General features: G+C 47.2%; 1 protein-coding gene across 1 annotated transcript; it reads right to left on the bottom strand.

Annotated features, from left to right (window-relative positions):
• Positions 1–427: 427 nt before the first annotated feature.
• ZNF703 (zinc finger protein 703) lies at positions 428–4,080 on the bottom strand. The gene is made up of 2 exons (XM_074981684.1): positions 3,725–4,080; positions 428–3,078 (listed from the first exon to the last, which is right to left on the bottom strand). Exons 1-2 carry the CDS (start codon positions 3,968–3,970, stop codon positions 1,639–1,641), a joined length of 1,686 nt encoding a protein of 561 aa, XP_074837785.1. The 5' UTR covers positions 3,971–4,080; the 3' UTR covers positions 428–1,638.
• Positions 4,081–21,582: the final 17,502 nt, after the last annotated feature.

Here is a 21,582-nt window from a genome sequence, read left to right as displayed (position 1 = left end):
CGGTTAAGCAGGGCAAGGACGAAAAAAATCAATCCATCCACTCCTGGGCTTCTCTGTGCCACTAGGTGGTGCTGTGACCCTTCAAGCCCCAGTCTGCCAATTCTCCCCCCACCGTCCTGAAAAACACCCTCCACCAGCTGCTTTTGCAGCCCTCTCTTCCTCTTGCCCTTCGCTTTTTGGATTGCCTGCCTAAAAAGCTGCCCCCATTTGTTCCTGGGAACAGAAGCAGCAGTGTTCAGGAATGACACTGACAATGACGCCACGGGTTTTCTTATCTTTGCTCCCTAACTTGTTGCCACACTCAGGGCTCACTTTTCTCAGAAAACCTCCTGGCTGCTGCGAAGCAAGTCGTGGCTGACGGAGCCTATTTGTGAAAAGACAAGTGGGGAGGGAATGAGCAAGAATGCAAGAGAGAACACACCACAGGGTGAATATAACCAAGTATTCATTTATTAACAAAATAAGACTTACCAAGATGGAGCTCTATTCACCCAAAATGATCTGCAGCATTCCGTGCTGCATTAGACTGGGGACGGGAGGGGGAGGGAGGTAGGCTCTGCACCCCATTCATGGTTCATCCTGCAGGTCAAGAAAAGCTGGGGTTGGGGGACAGGGGTTTTTGGTATGTAGACTGGGCCTGCAGAAAGCAGATCAAGCTGCATCTGGCCCTGGAAGTTGGATGAAAGGACCCAGTTTGTACCAGGCTGGGCAGCTCTCTCCTAGCTATTTCTGTGGCTGGGAAGGGTCTCTTACCTCCCCGTTCCCATCAGCCCGGACACCAAATTCATAATCCATGTCTTTTAAATTTTGATCAGGTATCCCATGGTGGATTGGCAGGCAAAAGCAAGTCATTTGCAGTGGCACAGCCTTGACACCTTATCCCGGGATGTTAGTGCACTCCAGTATTGTCAGGGGAGTCCCAAGACCAGGGTGACTAGTACACTGGTGCTATGTCTGTACAGGAGCCCGCTGGTGCTGGAAGAGAAGACAGAATTCCCAATCATGGGAGAGCAGGATTTGAGGCAGGAGCCAGGATACCAGAGCGGATGGAGGGCCGCTGGGCTGAATCCAGCTTTCACTTCCTATGTCCTTTTCCAAGAGAGCATTTCTCATGATCAGCAGAGGGCTCCTTGGCTTTTGTAGACAGTGCCACATTTTGTGATGATGAGAGCTCTGAAGGAGCAGTGCCGCAGACAGTGTCCCAGCTGCCCTTCCTCCCTTCCCACCTCCTTGCCCTTACCCCGTCCCCAAAATACACTACAAAAAAAAAAAAAAAAAATACTACGTCTCTGGTAACTGTACAAACAAAGAGAAATGGAATTCCAAAATGATAAAACAAGGGGGGTATTCATTAAAAGTCATGCAAGAACTCTGGGTTGTGGGGGGAGAAGGGCACAAAATAAAATAAAATAAAAATGGCAAAAGGAAAAATAAAAGGGGATAGAAAAGGAAAATAAAAGCCCCATGCCTGCAACGGAATGGGTTTTTTCTAGACACAGACTTTTTGCATACCATTGATTCATTGGTGTATTAATGCACTTAAGATTCCCAGCTTGAAGCGAACAGACAGTAAATAAATACACAGTCCAAGGAAGGGCAGGAGAGTGGGGGAGGGAGAGAAGCCTGGGGGTGCTTTAGTTACTGATATCCAAGCGCAGAAGCTGAAGTGAGTCTTTGGCCGTACAGCGCATATGGAGAGTAGTAAGGTCCTGCTGCTGGCAAGGAGGGCACTGGCAGGGCACCAGCTGTGGGCAAGTGGCTCTTGCCATATGGGTGGTACCTGCTTAGCCCCAAAGTGTGTGGACTCCTCAAAGACAGGGATCCAGGTAAAGTGTTGGGACTCCCTGGGGCGGTGGGCGGCAGGTGGAGGTGGCAGGATGCAGCGGAGCCAAGCCCCGAGGTAGGATAGCCAGCCAAGAGTTTTTCCGCCCCGGGCAGAGCCGTGTGGGTCCGTAGGTGGGTTAGCAGTTCCTCGGAGGTGGCAAACCTCTTGTCGCAGGGTCCGCCGGCAGACACCCAGTTGCATATGTGGGGCAGAGGGTCGTTCTGGAGCATGAAGCCATAGGTGTAGAGCGGGTGGCTCGGCAGGCTGGGGGTGGCGCTGGAGGAGAGGGTGGTGTGCACCGAGTGCAGGGGGTGCGTGGGGTACACCAGGGGGTATCCGCTTTTCAGGGTGCCCGGGTCATGCACACAGCTGGAGCAGTTGCTGGTGCCCAGGTGGGAGGCGCTGTGATAGCTCAAGCAGTAGGGGTCCCGGCACAAACCCTGCATGAAGGAGGGAGGGGAGGCGCCGGTCAGCGGGCTGGAGCTGGGCGGCTTGCCAGGCAGGCCCAAGGTCCCCGGCAGCTGGCTGCTCACCAGGCCGGCCTTGGTAGGGTCCAGGCCCGGCACGAACTGCGAGGGGTAGCCGGCGTAGGCGCCCACGATGGAGCCGTGGTAGCCGATGCTGGAGGGGGGCAGCGGGAAGACGGAGTGGCCCGGCTTGTAGGGGGACACGGGTGCCACGTGGCCGGCGGGCGCCAGGGCGGGCGGCTCGGATTTGCGCCCGGAGGCTGCCTCGCTGTGCCCGGCCTCTGCGCTCCCTGCGCCCCGGCCCAAGCCGCTGCCCCCGGGCCCCGGCGCCCCGTCGGGGCTGGCCTTGGCCGCCGCCTCGGGCTCCTTCTTGTCCTCCGGGCCCTTGCAGTCCGCGTGCTGCGGGGAGCTGCCCCGGGAGCCGCCCGGGGAGGCGGCGGCGGCCGCATGCGGCGGGAAGGGCGGGCAGGCGGCGCTGGGCACCCGGAACCCGGCCTTGTCCGCACCGGGCCCCGCGCCCGCCGGGCCGGCCTCCTTGCGGGAATCGCCGCCGCCTTTGGAGTAGGGCTTGAAGCTGGACTTGTCGTCGGCCGGGGAGTCGCCGCCGCCGCCGGCGCCCAGCGGCTTGAGGGCGGAGGCGCTGGAGCGGGCGCCCGGCTCCTTGTCCGCGCCCGGCGGCCCGCTGGCGGGCACGGCGTTGAGCTTGGAGGCCGGCGGCGGGTCCGGCTTGCCGATCTGGGAGCAGGTCTGGGCCAGCAGCGCCAGCGGGCTCTTCTTGGCGTCCAGCTGCGGGGAGAGCGCAGAGCTGTGAGCGGGGCGCGCCGCGGACAGGACACCCGCCGAGGGAGGCTGCGGGCGGAGCGCACCCGGCCTCACCCCCCCGCGGCCCCCGCCCCCACCCGCAGGCGAGACTAGGGGCTCGCGGCCCCCTGGGCACCTCCGGCGGGGCAGCGCCTGGGGCGGGACGCGGGGTTGGGTTCTCGCCCCCGCTAGTCCCCGCCAGGCGGAGCCCCAGCGCAGCCTGTCTCCTTTGGCCGCTCGCCCGCTGCTCTGCCCCCGGGCAGGGTCCGGAGCTTCCGCCCCCCTCCTCCTTCCCCGGCGCGGCTCCGGGACTCGGCTTGGACACCCGGCGGCGCGGGGGCACCCGGGGCCACGCGAGTCGGCCGGACTCTCGGGCTGGCCGCGCCCGGGAGAGCAGAGTGGCGCAGGGCGGGGCGAGCCCCCAGGCGGGCGCGGAGAGGGACAAACAAGGGACGCGAACGGGGGCTCGGTGCCGTGTGCTGCGGCGCGCCAGGGCGCAGCGCACTTGGAGAGGCGCAGTGCGCCCTGCTCCACGGCAGCCCCCCGTCCGGCCAGCTCGCCCCCAGGCCGGGCGAAGGCTGCAGGAGCGGGGCAGGCGGCTTCGAGTGACGGGGGCCTGGGCGGGACTGACCTCGATGGGGCTGACGGGCGTGGAGGAGAGGGGCTGCAGGTATTCCGGGTGCAGGAGGTGGCCGGTATGGGCGCTGAGCATCTTCAGGACCCTGATGGGGAGCCGGTTCGCCTGGCGCAGGGGGTCCGCCGGGGGCAGGTGCGAGAGAGCCGGGCACGCTGCTGCCGCTGCTGCTGGGGCCGGTGCGCTCTCCCCGCCGCTGCTCTGCGATGTCCTTGGGTTAGATCCAGCGGGCGAACCGCTCATTTGGAGGAGGCTGCAGGGGGAGAGAGCCGGGCGGGGCGGGGTGGGGTGAGGGGGGAGGGGAAAGGGAGGGAGGCGAGCTCCGGGGGGCCGCGGGGCGAGCTCCGCAGGGCTGCCGAGAGGAACAGGGCGGTGGCGGCAGCTGCACCGGCCCCGGGAAGACAAAAACCTTCCCCTTCCCCTATCAACCCGTCAAATAGCCCAGATCAGCAGCCACACTCCAAGGGACCGAGCCTCCCCACCAATCCCGGACCTTCCAGGAACCCCGGGGCGGGACCAGGCGCCGTGGGGGGAGCTTAGCTTGGGAGGCGGGGAGGTGCTTAAAGAGCCCTGGGCGGCCCTCCTCTCCCTGTCTCTAACAATGCCAGGTCCCGGCCTGACCCAGCCCCCTGTACCCCCAGGGAAGGGAGAAGACACGCCCCCAGACGCCACCCCCTTTAAAAGCACATCCCAGCCTAGCTGCATCATGACAGTGCTAAAAGGATGGAGCGTGGGAGGGGGCGGGCATTGTCACCTACCTGAGACAGATGGTGTAAAGGTCACCAACAGGAAAACATACAGGGCAGGGGAGTGCAACAGGGCACACTCCACAGCCTAGTGTTTAGAGGAGTGCTTCATACAAAATATGATTGTTTGGTGTTCCATGGTCTCAGACAATTTCTGTGGAACACCTATGACTATTTGCTTAAAACAGAGGGCTAACACTGCTTTCTCTGTTACTGTTTTCTTAAAACAATTGTTGTCAGACCACACACAAAACAAAACCAAACAGCGACATGTACAGCAAAAACAAAATGAAGCAATTTAATCAGGTATTACAGTAATGAAGAAGTACCATTGTATCTGGTTTTAATAACATAAAATATAGTCTCATTGTAAAACTCAGAATTATTTTTCCAAATACTCGCAGCACACCTGCGAGTTGTTCACGGAGCACTAGTGTTCCATGGAACACAGTTTAAGAAACACTGATCTAGAGAATAGCAGTCCTGGCTTAGTTACTGGAGCCGTGTATCAGAGGGAGAACCACGTTAGCCTGTATCTGCAAACACAATGAGAAGTCCTGTGGCACCTTATGGACTAACAGATTTTGAGAGCATAAGCTTTTGTGGGCAAAGACCTACTTCGTCAGATGCTTGTCACAAAAGCTTATGTTCCAAATATCTGTTAGTCTAAAAGGTGCCACAGGACTTCTCGTTGTTTTTACTGGAGCCATGACAGTCCCCTTGTTAAATTGTGCTCTAGAATAGTCACAGACGTAGCCCTGTTAGTCTGTAGCTTCACAAATAACAAGCAGTCTTGTGGCAAACCCGTGGCCTGATTGGTTTGACTGGCTATAGAGCTGAGCATTGTGCAATCTTGTGTGGGAGTTTACATTTCATAATATGGGCAAAAGAAAGTATGCCATTGCTACATTCAACATATACTTCATAGTACAGCTCCTTGGTGTTCTATAGCTCTTTTGGTTTTAGAGTGCTGAACAAACACTCACTAATTAATTATATTTGTGTAATCCTCACATGTGCAACAATAACCAAAGGTGTGGGCACTGGATGGATAGCGCAGTGAACCAAGGCAAAGTCAGGCTCTGATTTTGCAAACAGGTACATGTCTATTAGAAAGTTTACTGCCATGAATACTCTGGTGGAAAGCAACAGAAATCCAGGGAGCAGTAAAATTAAGCACATGTTCGTCTGCTGTGCCGGGGCCTTATGCAATCTGGCAAAGATTTATGCAGGTGCTTAATACATAAATACTTGCATACCTAAAGTCATGCACCATACATAAATGTTTATAGGATCAGCATTTAAGCTCCACAGCTGTATGAGATGACTATGGGCTTATGGGAGAAAATTGACTTACTTGACTTAAGCCCTTCTACTTGAGGTGGAGCATAGGTCATCTACAAGTCTCCTCCACTTTACTCTGTCTCTGGACAAGACTTCTAGCTGACCCCAGAAGTACCCCAATTGTTTTTCAGTCTCAGTAGATCTTCTCTGAGGTGTTCCTCCTATGCATTTTCCTTGCAGGTTCCATTAGAGAGTTTGACGGACTATACTGGATGACAGTTTTCTGAGAGCGTGGCCTTCTCTTGATTGAACGTCGAGTGGTTCTTGTCCTGCTCTGTTCCAGAGCTCCTCGTTTGTGACCAAGCCTTGCCATTTGATGTGAAGGAAAACCAGAGGATAATTTAGGGACTGTGGGTGGGTGAAGGTTGGGAGGCCTGCTGTGGTCAATAGAACAAAAATGTGACTTCTGTGGAATATTAACTAGAAGCAACATGCTAATTATCTAGCTAATTATTTCAGCAGCAAACAGAACTTATTTGTCATTGTTTAGACAATGCAAAAATCACCAAACTCACTATAGTCATCATGTTCTAACATGGAAGAAGTAATGTATCAAATGGCACAGGCAGGTCATGTACTGCAGAGCAGAGGACCAGCTACTAAGGAGAGTGGTTTTCAATCTTTTAAAATCTGTGGGCTCCTAAAAAATTTTGAATGAAGGTACAGTCCCCTGTGGAAATCTGCCATCATCTGGAGACCGTCAGGTGTCTGTGGACCACAGGTTGAAAACCACTAATTTAGTACATTTAGGGTGATGTCATTGCTTCAGTATTAAAATCAAGGTTTATCTGGAACAAATTACCTATTGAAAACACAGCAACCCTACCTCTCCGGTTGGCACGGTATATCACTAACATATTTATAACTCTGAATGTTTGACATTTTCATGTTTTCTTTCATGTACTTCTGGCTGAAGGCATATAATTTGCCAAAAGTACATTACATGGCTATTGTTTGCTGCATAGTTGTGTATAATGGAAATGCGCAATCTTTCAGCGGTATGCTTTTCGACTGTGTACACACTTTATTGGCCAGGGGAAGTCACCGCTGGGAACCAGGGTTCTGCGGTACAGTACAGTTACACTTTTGCATTTGCAAAGCGTTTTTCAAATTCCAGCTACCTGGGGGGAAAAGAACGAGCAGGAGAGAGAGGGAGAGACCTATAATTAATCATATTAGGTCCTGGCAGATGCTTTATGTTACAACAATGTAGTTATTATTAAGTTCATAGGGCCACCCATTACAAAGTCTGTGTGCTCTGTGTTCTGGGGGGAGGGGCGGCAGACTTTGTTGGATTTCCCCTGTGGCCTGAAGGCCTCTCTGTGTTACAAGCCTCACTTCAAGGACCACTTTCCCAACCACAATCAATCACTCTGTTTGTCAGACCTGTCAATTCTTCTGCATTGTGAGACTATTTTTTTTTCCAAAGCTGACCACAAGATTGATTCAATCGGAACAACAAAAAAACGTAAAAGGAGAGCTGTGCCTCTCAAAGGAACCATTCAAGTAAGGAGGAATAAAAAAAACCTTTCCTCAAAGTAATTCAAGTTGTATGCCAACAACAATGCTGCCTTTACACCCACATCCCACCTCAGCTTTGTTTAGTTTGTTCTGTGGGCTGGGAGTTAGCAGCCATTACAACTGGCACTTGCCAAACAAACACACCAAGTGAGGGAGCAGACAGCAGAGAGATGGTATCTGGAGGACTGTATATGTTGGATTCCAAAAGCAGTCCAGGGTTTAGCTCGTCCAGTTTCAACTCTACCCGGATGCGGTTGAAGTCAATTGAGTTATGCCTGTGGTTCCCAAACAGGAATACACAGACCCCTGGGGGTCTGTGAGGGTATTGCAGGGGGTCCATGAAAAAAATGATCATAGAAAATAAGTTTTAAATAAATTGCAAAGTTGCAATCAATTATTTTTAAATTAGATCTTCAGACAGAAATTAGTAACATTATTGGAAGATATTTATGTGGTGGCTTCCTTTATTATTTAATGAAGTGTACACAGTGGCTAGAGTTGGCCTGATGGGGGTTCACGAATGGTTTGGGGGGCTGATTTGGGGTTCACACTAGTGAAAAGGTTGGGAACCACTGAGCTATGCCACTGTAAAATCAGAGCAAATGAAGTGATAAATCAGCCCCACCGAATGAAATACACAAGGTTTTCCTGTACATTTTAAAAGATCCAAACCAATTAAGTTATTAGAAAAAAATACATTCTCCCCTTACTTCAGGATGGGTGTAGTCTATAGATTGCACTTGAATTTGTAATGATAATACAGGCTTGGCATTGAACTGACAGATTTCAGGCTCCGGCAGAGGCTATTTTTCTTTCTAAATGTGCTAAGCCAGAGAACAAGTGCAGAGCAAGTGGAGCATTAACAGGAATAGTGTGTGGCAGTTATCAGTACAGTGAAAACAAAATTGGCAGATCAACCTTGTGTCTGTGGGAATAATACGTCATCAGAAGATCGTCACTGATAATGATGAATCCCCTGTTTAACATTCTAATATGATGGGGACTTATCGCTGATTGTACTCTTGGTCTCTAAACCTGTCTGGGTGCAATTTTCCTGATGCAGAACATTAACCAGAGAAGGAGGGATACTACCTTGTTTCATATTCAGCTCTGTAATAAGTCAACCAGTGCTTCAAAAATGCCTTTCAGGAAGTATGTCTGTTATATTTTTAAAGTAAAAACGAGACTGCTTGCCAAGACAAAACACAGAGAGAGGGAGAGAGACTGAAAGCACTAAATAAAGAGAAGCAATATTTTGAATAACTAAGACAAAATAAACCAAACTAAAAACTATTTTCTTGAGAACTTAGGGCAGGATTTTCAAAAGTTATTTCTCGGTGCCATGATTTTGGTTGCCCAGACTGAGATGCCTTGTAACCAGTTATAAAGAGGCAACTAAGACCTCTAGGAAATGTAGGCCCTAACCAATGTTCCCTCTGATTTTTTCTGTCCATATGAAGAATAAAGTTTTTATGTGCACTGAAGCATGTGCAGATGTGCACTGCCAGTAGAAACACAGGCTGACAGCAGTGGGCGCTCTGCTAATCAGCTGGGTGACTGCCCAAGTGCTCAGCTTACAGGGAACTCTGGCCCTAAATAGTTCTGGATTTTGTTAATAGTTTCAATGAAATTTCACACCCTGGAAATATGCATCATCATCATCATCATCATGAACAACCACGGGCTCAGCGCCCATTGGTGTCTTATGCCTCTCTCACTATTTCCTTCCATCTTTCCCTGTCCAATGCAGAGTGGCTTAGTTTCTGTAGACTAGCTCTGCACCACTCTACTATATCATCTACCCATTCTCTGTGGGGTCTGCCTCTCTTATTCGAACCATCCATTATACCAAATACCAGGGTCTTAATTTTTCATTCATCATTCATTCTGCAGATATGCTCGAATAGCTGTAACTTCCATTGTATAACCTTCTGCAGCAGGTTCTCTTTTGGCTGTATCTTTCAATATAATTCCTCATTGATGACCTTCTGCATCCATCCTATTCTCAGGATCTTTCTGTAACAACTCCTCTCAAACACCAATATCTTTCTCTTTGAATATTTTATGTCCCATGTCTCACATCCATACGACATGCATCTGAATACACACATTTTAAAGACACTCAGCTTTGTTCCTAAGCTAATCGCTTTGCTTTTCCAGATCTTATCCATTGCCTTCAAACTCGCTCTTACTTTCACTATTCTAGTCTCTATTTCCCTCTTACAGTCTAGATCAATATGTTACGTTGCTCTCCAGATAGGTGAACTTCTGTATGTTCTGTAGTTCAATCCCATCTATACTGATCTTCCTTCCTATTTCCTTATCTCCAAATAGCATTGTTTTTGTTTTATCAATGTTCATAATCATTCTGTACTGTTTTCCATTCTCGTTTAGCACCTGCACCATTTTTGCTAGCTTCTCCTGCTGTACTGATATTACCCATCTTCTTCTTAACAAAATCATATCTATCGTGTTCGTGGACTTCCTGTCATTCAATCGCCATGTCCACTTTCTACAGTCCTTTTGTTGGAATCTCATGTTGCAGATCACCATCTCATTCTCCATAGCAAACTCTAGTAGTTTCTTTTCTCGTTCATTTCTTTCTCCATATTTAAACCTTCCCATGACTCTCTTCCAACCTTTGTTATCTGTTCCAACCTTCACGTTCCAATCTCCTCCAATGACCAACACACCTCACTTTGGTATCTAATCCAGTGTCTTTGTCAAGTCTTTATAAAATAGCTTAATCTCTTCCTCCATACTGTTTGATATGGGTGCATACACCTGAATGACTGAGATGTTTAATGGTTTTCCTTCGAATCCCGCTACCATCATTCTTGCACTCCCTAGCTTGTATCCTAATAATGCTCCTCTAGCTCTTTTTCTAAGAAGGACCCCAACTCCAGCTTCATGCTTCGTTTCGTTCCCTGACCAAATGACTCTGCAACCACACATCTCTCCCGATGCTGTCCAACACATCTCCGCCAGTCTGAGTATATCTCATCAGTATCTCTCCATATCTTTCTAAAGCAGCTCTAATTTTCCAGTCACCCACAGTACTTGGACTTTCCATGTTCCAATTGATTTCCATGTTCCAATTGTTTATCTGGGCAACGTCCGTGCCGACATCTTTTATCATTTAGTCATAGTGGCATCAGATTTCATTCGTACTGTTGTTTCATGGTCAGCATATCATCACTCATCTGACCAACCCTCCTCCTCTCTCCAGGCTTGGGATTGGCATGGAACCCCCAGAGGCTCCAAGGCGGAGTTTGGAAATATGCTCCAACAGATATTGTTCTATGATGAATTGTTATTAGCGCAGATCTCAGTTCTGAGAACACTTAGTGCTTAACTTCATGGAGATGAGTAGTACCACTGAAGGACATATATGGAACTACCTGTGTATAAAGTTAAGGAAGTGCACAAGTATTTGCATTTCCAGGGCATTCATTTATATCAGCCAGTGTTCCCTGTGTATTATTTGATCTTTTCTTTGTAAATATAGAAATAGCTTCACAGAGAGATATTATTGCATGTTGTTGCTATTGCAATGTGTGTGGTGGGGTATATTTGCAAACTGCAAAGTGTAGATGTCAAACAGGGAATTTTGTTTTCCTCTTATGTTTAAGATCTTTCAGCAACTGGTAATTATGCTTTGGCAAGGCTTCCTTGTTAAACACATAGATTAGGTCGTCCATCACTCCTTGTACTTGTTTTCGGCCTTGTCCCAGTAGTTTAAAACACTACCCCATACACACAAAAAAAAGTGCTTTCTAAAGAAAAGAAAAACGTAATACATCATGGGGGTTGGAGGGAAGAGGGCAAAACACAATAGAAATTCACATTCGGAAGTTAGTGACACATATGGACTACTGGGGAAACTCCCTGAATATCAGATCTACCTGCAGAGTTACTAATACAAGACACGTGTCATTTAGAATGGTTAGGACAGTAATCCTGACTTCTGGAAATTACCATTTGAGATGGTCAGTATCCCCTCTGTAGCAGTAATAAATAACTGAAAGGAAATAGTTTCCTACTTCATTACAATATCCATTTGCCTACCTGCTGTTGTAGCTAAGAAGGATATATATCATTCACTCTTCACTTTACAGCTTGCAGAGCTTTCGAAATGGACGTTTTTGTTTTTCATGCCCGCCCTATTGTTCAACAAAGAACCCCTGACTTCTACAACATAGTTTGGTGTTGCTGGTACACAGAGTGTTGCCCAGAGCTCTAAGACATGCATCTTCTGCAATGTCGAGTTTTGTTAGCGAATGATGTAAGTGCTTTTCCTTTGGAACTGAGAGACAGACTTGCAGAGTTAACAAGTTAGCAAATCCCAGATTTGGAACCAAGGGAAGAGGGATCTGAATGTTTGGACTTGTCTACGTAGGATGTGTCAGTGGTATGAGAGGGCTCATGTGTATTTAAACACCTATAGTTATATTGGTTTAACTCACTATGTAGATGATTTTAGTCAGTTAATACTGTCTTTTTCCAGTTTACTTTTGCTTTGCAGGCTTTTAAGCTAAACTGGAGAAATCTGTGGTCATTGCTGAATCAAGGAATCCACAGGAGAGTTATATGGCTATCACTCTGTTTTCATTCACACCTTAAACTTTTATCAGGAGAACCTCCCATGGAGCCAAGCCCACAGTGGTTAGAATGTTGCCTCAGGAAAATCCTAAAGATCTCTTGGGAGGGTAGATGTACAAACACTAGCATCGTGGAAGAGTCGAACATGACCAGCATTGAAGCTATTATCATTCACCAACAACTATGCTGGCCTGCTAGCTCCTCCCAAAACAGATTCTGTTTTCTGCGTTGGAGGAAGGACAGAGGAGTGCAGGAGGCCAGAAAAAGCAATATTAGGACATGCTGAAGGCACACATGGAAAAAGTGCAGCATCGGTGTTGACGCTTAAGAGAACCTTGCCCAGGACTGTCTCCAGTGGAGAGCGATAATCTATGAAGAGGTGGCACAATCTGAGAGGTCCCACCACAGTACTGACGAGGAGTTGGGGAGAAGGAGAAAAGAGCATCAAAAACTGCCTGCCCCCCTCCAACAGCTACCAACACCTGCCCCTTCTGTGATAAGACAGAATCAGGCTGCTCAGTCATCCACAGACTCACAAATAGGAGGGTGACAGGAAAACGTCCAACTCATTATCAAGTGACCACCGAGAGAGAGGTTGGAATGGAGACTGGCCAACAGAGGGGAAGAAACATTTCCCCAATGGATTGCAAAGAAAGGAGATGGTAAAGTGTGTACGGTGCACAGACTGGAAGATATGTTGTGGCAGCCACAAAGGTCCTGAGTGAGGAAAGCATTCTGTAGCCAAGGAAATACCAGCTTCACATGAGTACATTTGTGTGTGGATGGTTGTCAGGCCCTTGCTATCTTATAGGTAAATCTATTAGCTGCCCTGTAAATGAGATGATGGCAGCCTATGTACTCAGTCCCTTTCAGCTGACACCACAGAAGAAAAAGTGTAGGAGTCAGCTATTTCACCCATCATTTTCGAAGTCCCACATTACTGCTAGCATTACACAATCAGAAGGCCTCCCTTTGTAATGGCAGAACAAGTGCCTAGACATGATCTTATTTATTACAGGAGACATGTTTTAAAACAACTGACAAAATTGCAAGATGTAACACGACAAGCAAGTGGTTTAAAAAAAGAGCTGTGCAGACTTCTGGCGATGACAAAAATAGGGTTTTCTTTTTTTAAAGTTGGAATTCATCTTTATTTCTGAAGCAATCATGTAACAGGAAGACACAGCAAGAGATGGAGATGTGAAGAGACACACACTGGATCCTGGTTACTTTTGGAGTGACCCGGTAGCTTGCTTCCCTCCACAGAGAACTATGTGAACATACAAATAGAAATAATAAGAAAAGTAAGTGTCCCCTCCCCACTGCTCCATTCCCTTGAAGTGTGACTAACAGCTGCTTTACTTTGTGACAATCAGTGGGGTCTTCCTGTTATTGGCAGAATGAAGTTGTTTCCTGGTGTGAAGTTGGACAAAGGGTGGAGATCTCCATGTGCTTCTCAAAGTGCTGGAGGGGTGCCGGGAGACCCCACTCCTCTATTCAGCAGGGAGTGCCAGCAGTTCGAAATATACTTGGAGGATCTGACATTGGCTCACAGTGATATTAGTTAATACTGTTTTTTCTCATTTGTCTGAACAGGACTTTTAGGAGCAAGCAAAACAACGTTCATTGTAAATGGTTATGTGGGATGACCGTACTTTCAGATCTCTCCCTTCCTGCCCCTGTGATCCAATTGTATTATTATACATTTTTAGGTGCTGTCCATATGGTAAAAATGTAACTGCTTAGATAGACATCCTCCATTTTCATAATGTGGACAATCCCTTACAGTGCCATCCACAAAACTGCAATAATTTGAACATCCAGGTCCGAGCATCATGCAGATAGCATCATGGAGCAGCTGGCATGCTTTGGAAGGTGGGTGATTGTTCTTTTATTGTTCATACTATCTGAAACGAGTTAAAAACGGTTTCACCTTACAGGTTTCCTGGTACTCTTGAAAAACAAGGAGTGATTCTGTTGTCTTCCTTAGGACAAAACTCAGACTAGAGCCACCATGCTGCCTGCTGAGTTGTCTCTCACAGTTTAAAGTAATGCTGGCTCCAATCAAGCACCCAGCTGCACATGAGCATCTGCTTGTGTGGAGTTCAAGTCTGGTGGTGGTGGTGTGAGTCAGCAGATGGGAGCATATTCATCCCAAATCACAGCTGCTCGAGAATGTCCTGTGATAAGAGGTCAGATTGTTGGCTGGACAGCTTGGATGCCTGTTTAGCAAAAGGTTGACACCATGATGCAAGCGGGGCTCAGTCCTGCAAAGGTACACCCAGCAGTGCCGACAGCCACCACGGCCCTGCGGCAAGGTGGGAGGAGGGCCTGACTCAGCACCCCAGAAGGGGCGGTGCCAAGAGCAGAAGGTGCAGGGCTAAGAACAGTCAGCTCTCAGCACCGCCTGGACTGCAATGCCGCCCACGCCGCTTCACTTCCTCACAGCCGTGCATAGCCACAGCAGTGCTGAAACAGTGGGCCTGGGGGCTTCCTGTCAGTGGGCCTGAGCACACTGGCCCTGATCCAGAGATGGACTAGAACATAAATAGTCCCACTGTAATCAATGGGATTTGCAGGTTCCCAGCACCTTCTGGGGCTTAGTCCATGAGGCCCAATGGAAAGCTCACTGAACTCAATGGAAAAGATTCCTATTGACTGCAATGGCTGCTGGATCTGGTCCAGTGTTTGTAATGATACTTGGACAAAGTACAGTTAAAAGAAATGAAAACATTCCACTGAAGACAGAAGCTGAATGAAATGCTTTTGGGGCTCTCTGATTCAGTGGGTTCATCTAGTCTTCAGAGGCAAGGAGGCAGTTACCTCAGTTTTTCTTTTTTTTTTCCTTGCCAGTACTAGTTAATTAAACTATGCAAATTACTTTATACAATATCAATACCAGAGCCTTAAACCATTTGGCATAGCTTGTCTGGTGTGTTCATTCCTTATAATATTTGGAGCAGCGCAAATAAAAATGAAAAAGGCTGTAAATCAAATTTAATTTATTCATTTTCTGTATAGTAGGAAAGCATGCCAAAATCAGATTATTTATGAGCTCTTCATAACAATAGGCATTTTTATTGGTTGCCAATGACACAAGAGGCTCTCAGTTGTTTTTTTGAATGCCTTTTCAGAAATATTTGGTTTTTTTTGGACTCTGTGATCTCAAAGAAAAATATTTAATCATTGATACAGTAAAAATAATTCATATCTAGGTACTGAAAAACACATCAAACTTTAAAGCATAAATATACATAGCTAATCCTACCCCCCAAAACGCAGGTGTATACTGTGCTGTAGGTTTGATAAAAGAGCAGTGATTTATGTAAAGTTACTTAAGGAAGTTTCTACTCTTACAGGGAAATTTAAGTCTCACACAAAGTATCAGGTATTTTTAGACCATACTCAATATTTTATGAATATGTAGACCTAGCCCTATTGCACACAAAGTATCCCTGCTGTACACTCATACGCCCCTCGTTTTCAGTATTACTTTACATACCTGTAGCTAACTCACAATATTTATTTTTCAGCAAATCCCAGCAAATCCCATATACTGGGTAAAGTAGCTTAAAGACACTGACACAAACCCAGTCACCCCTTAAACACTGCTAAGCTTGTGGTTCCTTCTGTATTAGATCACAAACAAAAGATGGTTGAAAAGATGTGAAACTGGGACGGAAAGAAAGCAAGAGCCAAATATGCAGTTGTTTTATGCTGTTATGTTATGTACCAAATATTTGGTACATCAGTGAAGGAGGACAAAAGCATCTGTCTCAGTTTGATGGGGACAGAGATGTGGAGGTTGAGGGAGAGTTACGTTACTGAGGGCTAGAAGTTCGAGCTAATGGCATTTCACACAGTATTTCGATGGAAAATTTTAAAAGTCCCTCCCTGGGCTGATTGGAAGTGTTCTGCCTGATCTCGCAAATGTTGCCAACTCTCGTCATATGGGGCAATTTTTTAAAGCTCCAGCTCATGGAGTCATGGGAATCTCAGCTTACATTGATTAACATAAGAATAAGTATCTAGCCCTTAGTGACGGAGAGATAGTGTGTTAGTCTGTATTCTATTACAAAAAAAAGCAGTCATGTAGCACTTCAAAGACTAACAAAATAATTTATTAGATGATGAGCTTTTTTGGGACAGACCCACTTCTTCACATCCAGGAAAGTTCATCACCTAATGAATCATTTTATCTAGCCATTGTGATTGCAAAGGAAAGCTTGAAAATCTAGAGGATCAAAGACAGGAAGGGAAATAAAAAAGTACACTTTGGTGAGTTTTTGTAAGCCGTTCTCATGAGTTTTTGGATGTTTGCAATTGACAATACTGACTCGTGTACACCTCTCAGTCCCTACTGCATGAACTCTGTTTCTAAACCCTACTGTGACCCCTCCTACAAAAGGATACAAGCCTCTCTCAGAACAGAACCAGGCCTTGGAATTGGCTGCAGTACTGTGGTGTTATCTTGGATTAAATAACTCCAGAGCCAGTGTTCCTTGTAAGATGAGTGGTTTGCTGGCTGCTCAGGAGAGATTCAGGTGCTGCTAAGCTGATTAGCAGAGCGCTCATAGCTGTTTACAGCTGGCAGCATGTGTTTCTACTGGTGGTGCATATCTGGACATGCCTCTGTGCACAGAACAAAAGTTATTCTGCACACAGATGGAAAAAATTGGAGGGAACACAGTTCAGAGTTACATTGGAACTGTCTGATTGGCATAGGGAAAACATTTACCTGTGGTGGGAGCCACTCTTCTTTGGTGGGGCTAGTAGCAGAACCAGGCTCGTCACAACCCAAACCTGCAATCCCTACTCTGGCACGGCCCCTTTCTGAAGGACTTTATACGCTCTCACTCCACCATGCAGGGAATGCACTAAAAAGGTTGGCCAGCAGAGCTGTGCCAGTGAGAGGTGTGATTTGTTCCCACCGCTGACAGATATGGCTGTGCCCTCAAAAGTGCTAACATAGGCTTAGCAACACATGCACAAATCCGTTTGTTAGTTCTCACTATACCACTACCCCTTGCCAGCGCAGAAAAGACTGACCTACCCAGAGAGAAAACACTGCCCCCTCCTATCAAATGAAGACTTATATGAGCTTCAAGTAACACAGAACCGAATCCCCTTTAACCAAAGAGCTGTTGGAGAGAGCAAATAGCTTACAGGGCACACTGGCTCACACCATACAATAATCCTGCCCTTGTGTTAGCCTGAGTGCTGGGGCAGCTGCCCAGGAGAATCAGGTGCCACTCAGCCGATTAGCAGAGCGCCCTACAGCTGGCAGCATGTGTTTCTATTGGTGGTGCAGATCTGCACATAACTTGGCACACATAACAAGATTTATTCTGCCCATGGATGGAAAAAAAAAATAGAGGAAACATTGGTGTGAGCTCCCTGGTCTATCCTGGAAATGGTGGGTGCTTTGACCCTTTTCAACAAGAAGTGACAATCAGCCTTTGAAGTTTGTACACAGCTCATGGGTACAGCTTACGATTGGCCTTTTGTGTCACTATTGGAACTCTGGTGTGTAATATCTTAGCTGCAAAGAAGCTGCAGAGACCAACTCCTGCTCGTATCAAAATAATCTCACCCTCCATGGCTTTATATAGCATAGTCCCTGTTTATACTCCTCTCCTGCCACTCCCTGACCAGGCCTTGGGCTTGCAGAAAAGAGACACTAGGGCTTTAAAACGCCTCTTAGAAGCTGACAAAAGGCTATTGCAGAGTTACACAGAGAACGTGTTACTTTCCTAAGGGCATTGGATAATGCAGGGGAGGGACACACATCCTCTGCAAGAACAGGGGCTTTTTCTGACTAAGGCTAGGCCAATCCTGAGAACCCCTGAATCATTAGCACACAGGATCTGTCAGTCATTGAGAGCTTTCAGTAAAAGGGGCCTCTTGTCAACTTCTCTGCCTTTGATGTGACTGGGATGGAGGTGCTCAATTAAAAGCCTATCAGTCTGTAAGTAAATCAACGCCTATCAGGCTTGTCACATCAAACAAACGATTATTACCCTAACCCGCCCACCCCATTAATCTGGCTGTTCCTTCTTGACAGCTGAGGGTCAGGGCCATGGAAATCCTGCACTGGATTGCAGCCACCTGGATCGGGATGAAAGCAGCCATACAACATGGGATGCTGTGCCCAATTATTTTCCACCATGGTCAGGATGCAGAGAGAAGAGCCGGCTGCAGCTGGGAGAGCAGGCAAAGTACCAGGGGAGGAGGGAAGGAAATGAGAACATGGCAAACAGCACTACTTGTTTAAAGCCCCCAACTCAAACCACTGTAACACATTATTAAAGACCTACAACCTATCCTTATGCAGGTTGCCACACTCCAGAAGGCCCTAGGCGACAGGCCTGGTCTCTCCTACAGACAACCTTCCAGCCTTATGAGGATTCTCACCAACAGCCACAGTCTATACCGCAGGAACACCAGTCCCGGAACTTTTTGTTGCAACAAAGCCCACTGCCAACTTTGTCCACATACCTATTCTGGAGATACCATCACTGGACCTAACCAGATTATTCACAGAATCACAGGAACATTCTCCGTTCCTCAACTAACATCATATATGCCATCATGTGCCAACAATGTCCAGATGCTTTGTATATTGGATGGACTTCAAACTCTCTTAGACAAAGAGTTAATGGGCACAAAACAGACATAAACAGACATAAAAACACTCCTGATCCACAAACCGGTCAGCCAGTATTTTAATGGAGTGGGCCATTCTGTTAATGACACAAAAGTTTGCATCTTACTGAAGAGGAATTTTCACAACAGTCTCGAAAGAGAGGCTGCTAAACTCTCTTTTATATTCAAATTTGACACATTAACACGTGGTTTGGACCAGGTTTGGCATTTTCTGGGTCATTATATGGGCTCTTTTGCATATTTGGCTTAATCTAATTCTTGACTCCCCCCAACTTCTGCCCCTCTACTCTCTGATTTGCTCACCTTGATAATTTTTTTCTGATTTCTCAACCTTGATAACAATTTGTGGTTCTCTGTGCCTTAAATATTGAGTCTGTTCTGGTATGGCTATGGTCTGAAGAAGTGGGTCTGTCCCACGAAAGCTCACCTAATAAGTTATTTTGTTAGTCTTTAAAGTGCTACTTGACTGCTTTTTTTGTTTTGATAGTATGTAGACTAGCACGGCTTTCTCTCTGTTACTTGTTTAAAGGTCTTTACAATTAATGCCTCTGAGTCACCTGCTGTTCTGGGTGTTTCTTTTTCTTTTGGGCAGTGTTCCCTGTAACCTGAGTGCTTGGGCAGCAGCCCAGGAGCGAGTCAGGTGCTACCCAGCTGATTAGCAGAGTGCTCCCAGCCGGCAGCCTATGTTTCTAGTGGTAGTGCACATATGTACATGCCTGGGTGGAGATAACAAAATTTATTCTGCCCATGGTTGAAGGAAAGAGAAAACACTGCTTTTGGGGCCTGTTTTTTTCCACCTACCTCTCCCCTTGATTGCAGTTGGAATTATGAATGTTTGGATCTCCTGAAGACAGGTCTCCAAAAGAACCCAGCACCCTAGCTGGAGCCAGATTGTTAGCTCTAGCTAACCCTGGAACAGAACCTTTCTGGAATCTGTGACCCACCTCAGATACGGACCAAAAAATCGGATCGGTATTGTTTGGAACATCCCCTTCTGACACTTCAGGGATCAACAGTGACACTTTATTTCCTTCATGAAGACAAGGCCAAAGTGGGTGTTATCTAATAAAGGTTAAAAACCCTAGGTAGGCAATGCATTAACTATCAAGCCACAAGCTTACGTGATCCATAACAACCAACCCATTAAAACTACCATTGCCTCTTCTGCGCCAGGATTTGTACTCATGCTAGTTAGTGCAGTAAAAAACACACTTGTCCCCCACTAGTGCCATTCGATTTTTCTCCCCCTAAGTCTGCAGCAGTGCTAGCTGTTCCCATCCTGGGGACAAATGGTTGATTTAGAAGACAAAAGGGGTGCAAAATGTATGCAGTAGTGCTGAAATGGAGGAAGAGCAGCCCAGCCTGCTCAGCAGAACAAGATCTGGTCAAGAACAAGCAAGGCTCCCTTTGCTGCGAAACTTGTGTGTGGAGCAGCTGGGAGACAGCTTGGACTTGGGATTTTTTCCCATAAATATACAGGCTAGTTTAACAGCAACAAAAAAAAAAATCCTCATCTTGGATCACATGGGGCTCAGCCACAGAGCAAAGAACCAGAGCTAGAGGGAAGAAAAAGAGTTTTCAGAATAAATTAGTCTCCTGTGAGAATACACATCCTTTAATAATTAGTTATGAACTTCACTTCTAGTTAAAATGTCAGTTGTTTGAGAGTTCCGGATGAGAGATTGCTGGATATGAAAGTTTACTGTATTTCAGTAGTGAATTTTTGTTACGTTTTCCGTAAGTACAATATAGTGAAAGTGCTTACCAGCAACAGTAGTATGGTACACTGTAAACTTTAAATACAAATAAACACAGCAAATGCAGTACAAGTACTCTGCATACATTTTTGTTTGTTTCTTAATATCTAATCTTGTTTTTCTTTAGTGTTATGCAGTGGTAGGTAAACCTCTCTGTTATCCAGAGCAATGGAATATTCAGAAACCTCCCAGTGCCAGGGCTGCTGGATATGAAACAGTTTACCCTACAATGTTATTATATGTGGGTTCCACCCTTCTCTGGATGGAATCAGAATTGCTACAGTGGCATGTCATAAGGTTGCTGTACTGCTAATGGAGAGTCTCTTTTATTTCAGTTGCATGGGGCCCGAGGTTTTCGAGAAGGGGTTCAGACACCATGGGGTTGGGAGTGACGTAGGAACCAGAAAGAATGAGAGCTTCGTTCTAGCTGTGCTCATCAGGTGGTGTTCTATATGGCCATTGTGTGCACTTGGCAGAACTGTCCGCTCCATAAGGAACCAGGGATTTGTTAAGAACTTCCATAGCTTTTTTTCACCTTCAAAATACAACCTGGGGGTGGGGGGTGGGGGCAAACTGGGGGGAGGGGGCCCTAGAAGGGGCAGGACATTTTGTAAGGCGGGCACAGCAAGACCAGCTCCCCCCGCACCCCTGTGGCTTCTGCTGCCTTGCCAGCCCTCTGCTTTCTCCCATGCAGTTCACCACTGCTGTCACCAAGGACAGCTGGCAAGTTCCCAGCTTGGTAAGATACCCTCCTGGGTCCTCCCCCTGAGCACCCCTCCTCCTTCAGAGTCTCCCAGCAGCTCCTTTCTGAGCATCCCACCTGCTTCCTGTGGTCATCCCACAGATTGAGGGGGCCCCAGCTAATTGCAGGGCTGTAAAGTGGGGCCTGATGTAAAACATTTGCTCACCCCTGGTATAAACCACTAGCCCATGTTGTTCCCAACCTTTTCACTAATGTGATCTCCCAGGTTGGGAACCTCTGCACAAGTCCATGTGCATTAGCAGTCCATCTCCACAGAGGAACCAAACTGCCTACAGCTCCCAGCTAGAGACGCTGGTTCTTTGAACAGGAGATCTCTGGTGTTGAAAGCAGGAGCCAGTCTCTGGGGTTGTCTGAGATGGCAGCTACCCCCAAAGCACTACCAGTCCCCAGGCCTGTAATCTAGGATAGTGGATGCCAAAGACCAGGTATGTGCCAGGTGGCTGAAGCATCTACTTC

This window comes from Carettochelys insculpta, chromosome 31 (assembly GCF_033958435.1).
Source record: "Carettochelys insculpta isolate YL-2023 chromosome 31, ASM3395843v1, whole genome shotgun sequence".
Classification (NCBI taxonomy): Eukaryota; Metazoa; Chordata; order Testudines; family Carettochelyidae; genus Carettochelys; species Carettochelys insculpta.
The sequence above is the reverse complement of the archived record's forward strand: the minus strand, read 5'-3'. Positions and strand labels throughout refer to the sequence as shown.

Bases quoted from the DNA above. Each gene is read 5' to 3' on its own strand.
- ZNF703 (XM_074981684.1), bottom strand. From the start codon at position 3,970: ATGAGCGGTTCGCCCGCTGGATCTAACCCAAGGACATCGCAGAGCAGC. The intron at 3,079-3,724 runs GTCAGTCCCGCC...CTCTCCCCGCAG, and splicing joins CGCCCGTCAGCCCCATCGAG to CTGGACGCCAAGAAGAGCCC.